General features: G+C 39.3%; 1 protein-coding gene across 1 annotated transcript; it reads left to right on the top strand.

Annotated features, from left to right (window-relative positions):
- Positions 1–1,247: 1,247 nt before the first annotated feature.
- LOC105440206 (ankyrin repeat domain-containing protein 50-like) lies at positions 1,248–3,401 on the top strand. Its single transcript, XM_011670093.1, has one exon. It carries the CDS (start codon positions 1,248–1,250, stop codon positions 3,399–3,401), a length of 2,154 nt encoding a protein of 717 aa, XP_011668395.1.
- Positions 3,402–3,907: the final 506 nt, after the last annotated feature.

The raw sequence follows: 3,907 nt of genomic DNA, 5'->3' as shown, positions 1-3,907 counted from the left end.
GATACAACAACATGTAAATGAGCAGAGTCTCCCTCAAGGCGCTGATTTTTACGAAGGAATTCAGGATCAGAAACCGTAAGTCTTTTGTTTATCAATCATCATTCAGTAAATGGTAGGCTTCGATTATGACATATTTGTTATTATTAACTTTATTCGGGTGATAACACAAGCGTCAAGCATATCGCTAGTGTATAAGTGAATACAATGGAAGGAGGGAAGGGATTAGAGAGAGATGAGGGGGAAGGGGTGGTGGTGGGTGTGGGGGGGGGTGTTGAATCGGATAAAGTATTTTGTATGAATAGGAAATAAATTGGTCATAATTTATTAATCTCCGCTTTGACATTTTATTTCATCTCCATGGAAATCAGACATGAAAACTTTTGATTTGGACCATCATTATCAGTAATCATTTATCATACTTTGATAATAATTGCAACATGTCATGCCACATGTGTTCCACATGAAGTAAAGATTTAGCACAACAGTCGATTACCCGTTTCAGTACCAAGCCCTTTATATTTTACTGGCAATTCTGCCCTCCTCCTAGATGAAACTTGTTATGATCCACCTATGAGACTCCATTCTAGATTTTACAAAATTATCCGCTTAGTTGAAAACTTGTTTACAGAACCTCTTTCTATTAGGTTTGATATCATAACGCTTACAAACTGTTGGCGTGGTTGGGGTAAACAAATTTGATTTTTTTTTTTTTTTTTTTTTGTTCTTTTAACTAATGATGAGACTGAATTCACCTTCATCTTTTGATATTACATTTTATTTAAAAATCTTACAATGCATTCCACGTACCAATATCGACACAATGAGTTAACTTGAACGTTTTCAATTTCCTTTGAAAAGATATAGACACGAGGACTTAAACTATGATCTAATCAGGTACATACATAAATAAGTAATGAGGTATTAGTAGGCAGCAATGGACTTAACATGTTACATTCCATTTTAAAACAAATGGACACCCCATCGTCTTCCCTGAAGATAGTGATAGACATTAATGACATCATGGAAATGTATTGCCTATTTTCAATGGCATATCATCCTATTGCTTTTGCCTTCATTTCAATCTCTTCCTAAGAACATAATTTGAACAAGTATAAATCAATTGTCGAAAGGGTTTATACGTTTAAATGCTAGATTCCATAATATCACGTCGAGTGCAACAATATCAATTTGCCTTTTGCTATAGGGCCAAGGGAACCGTTGTACCGCTGATCACATCACTGCAAAACATGCCACCCCAACAAACATCCCGTACTTTGAATACTGGACACAAGGAAGCTCAGAGAGAGCATTCAGATGGAGGAAATAGAGTATTGTCTAATACGCCTAGATTACTTCGACCTGATGCAGATACAGAGGACGAAAATAAAGAGCTGTCACACGGCGATCTTGAACATTTGAATGCCAACACATCTGCTGATGTTAAGTGCGTCAAATTAGAAGAATGTTCATCTTCTCTGCTATTCAACCCTGACATAGATCAGATGGATGAGGAGGGATACACACCGCTCTACAAGGCAGCTTTAAAAGGTGATCTCGAAGGTGTTAAAGACCTCATTTCACATGGAGCAAACCCAAATAAACCAAGTAAAGATGGACTCCGTCCACTTCATGCAGCGGCTCATGAAGGACAGGAACACATTGTTGACTTCTTCATCCTTCAAGGAGTGGACGTAAATATCGAGTGTGACTTAGGTCAGACTCCTCTTCATACATCAGCTGTAAATGGCTATGCTGACATCTTAGAGAAGTTCAAATCAAACGGATCTGATGTGAACAAGAGAGATAACACTGGGTGCACACCATTCAATGCTGCCGTTAAATATGGTCATCTACATGCCGTCCAATACCTCATGACTGAAAAATGGGAGCAGAACAGATATGATGGTATGACCCCACTCTATGCCGCAGCATATTTTGGTCATTTAGACATCGTCAAATTATTCATAACCTGTAACGCTGATATGAACGAAGAAGGAGATGAAGGTAAAATTCCTCTCCACGGTGCTGCTGCTCAAGGCCACATGAAAATCATAGAATATCTCATTCAACAAGGATCCAATGTGAACAGGAAAGATAACACTGGGCTGACTCCATTCAACGCTGCCATTCAAAATGGTCATCTAGAAGCAGTCAAATATCTCGTGTATAAGCAAGCGAATCAAAACAGATATGCTGGTATGACCCCACTCTATGCCGCAGCAAATGTTGGTCACTTAGACATCGTCAAATTCGTCATATCCAATGGTGCTAATGTGAACGAAGAAAATGATGACGGGAGAATTCCTCTCCATGGTGCAGCTACCAGAGGTTCCATGAAAGTGATGAAATATCTCATTCAGCAAGGATCTGATGTGAACAAGAATGATTGCAGAGGTTGGACGCCATTACATGCTGCAGTCAAACACAGCCATTTAGACGTTGTCGAACTTCTCTTAGGGAAAGGAGCTAAGGGTACCAGTTTTGAAGGATTGACCCCACTTTACATCGCAGCACAGTATGACCACGTCGATGTGGTAAACTTCCTTGTTTCCAATGGATATGATGTGAACGAAAGAAATGAATATGGCAAGGTTCCTCTTCATGCAGCATGTTTCAATGGCAACATGGATATCGTGAAAGTTCTCGTTAACCACAACTCTAATTTCAATGAACAAGATCATAATGGACGGACACCACTCGAAGCCGCTGCACAAAAAGGACATCAGGATTTAGTACATTACCTTGTATTGAATGGAGCAGACATGAACGTGAGGGACATAGATGGTCTGACGCCGCTCCGAGCAGCAGCAAACACAACCCATCCACATGCGATAGAAGGTATCCCACCTTCTAGAGGTGACCCGGATGAGGAAGAAACAGGAGATCCAGAACCTGGAGGACACCAGAAGCTAATCACAAGAGGATATATGACGGTATCACTGACAGATACAGACACGCAGTCTCGTATAGGACAGTTATCATCTCACGTATATGATACAGCGGATAGGAATGACTGCAATCAAGCTGATAATTCGAAGAGAGGAGACAATAAGCTCTCCTTGAAGAATCTTCCCAGACTGATCCCTGACGCTGCAGAAGGTGGTAATGGAGAACGCAACCCTTTAGTTCATGCTAAGCTGAAGTATCCTGACAAAGGTGAACAAGATCCGATGCTAGATCAGATGGAGCCAATTAAGTGCACCGGGACAAAGACAAGAGACACCAAAAGAAATGACACAGACTACCCTTCCCCGCGTGGACCTCAGACGTGGCAATACAGCGGATTTGATTCACCCTCTCTACAAACCATGGAGACTGACAGTCACCCGTCTGAAGAACCGAAATCCAGATGTCACTCACTAATTGACGAAAACAAGGAAATGAGAGTGAGTGGTTATTAAATGTTTAACTTTTTTCTTAACAAAGCATATATATTTGATTTAAACTCTGAATAGGAAAGAAAAAAGCCAATACATATTATGTTTGAAGCAAATATCTATGACTATTATCAATGTCATCTGACATAGAGATGAAAAATAAAGATTCGTAGAAAGCAAAATAAATGACCTTTTGTACATAGCCCTAAGGTAAAGATTCCGTAATATAATTTGCTTCCAACATACCTGTGCATGAGAAAAGGACTCAAAATATAAAAATAGAGAATGAACAATTACATGCCATAATAATTTAAACATTGGTCAGTTATTTATGTTGTGAGAAACACTAACGTGTTCATTCTATGCATGTAATTTAAAGTATGTCTTACTCGTTGTTTCATCTAATTCCTCCTAGAGCATCCGTGCTAACCTAAACTAATTATCGGCATTAGGTCTTCTTAATTATTATCCTTTCACAGCACTCTAATTTCACATTTTATATGATGCAATTGATTTTCCTCGTCAGGAAC

This window comes from Strongylocentrotus purpuratus, unplaced genomic scaffold, assembly GCF_000002235.5.
Source record: "Strongylocentrotus purpuratus isolate Spur 01 unplaced genomic scaffold, Spur_5.0 spur5_scaffold_19, whole genome shotgun sequence".
Taxonomy (NCBI): Eukaryota; Metazoa; Echinodermata; class Echinoidea; order Camarodonta; family Strongylocentrotidae; genus Strongylocentrotus; species Strongylocentrotus purpuratus.
The sequence above is the reverse complement of the archived record's forward strand: the minus strand, read 5'-3'. Positions and strand labels throughout refer to the sequence as shown.

What these genes read in the sequence shown, in the direction of transcription:
- LOC105440206 (XM_011670093.1), top strand. Translation starts at nt 1,248, where the DNA reads ATGCCACCCCAACAAACATCCCGTACTTTGAATACTGGACACAAGGAA.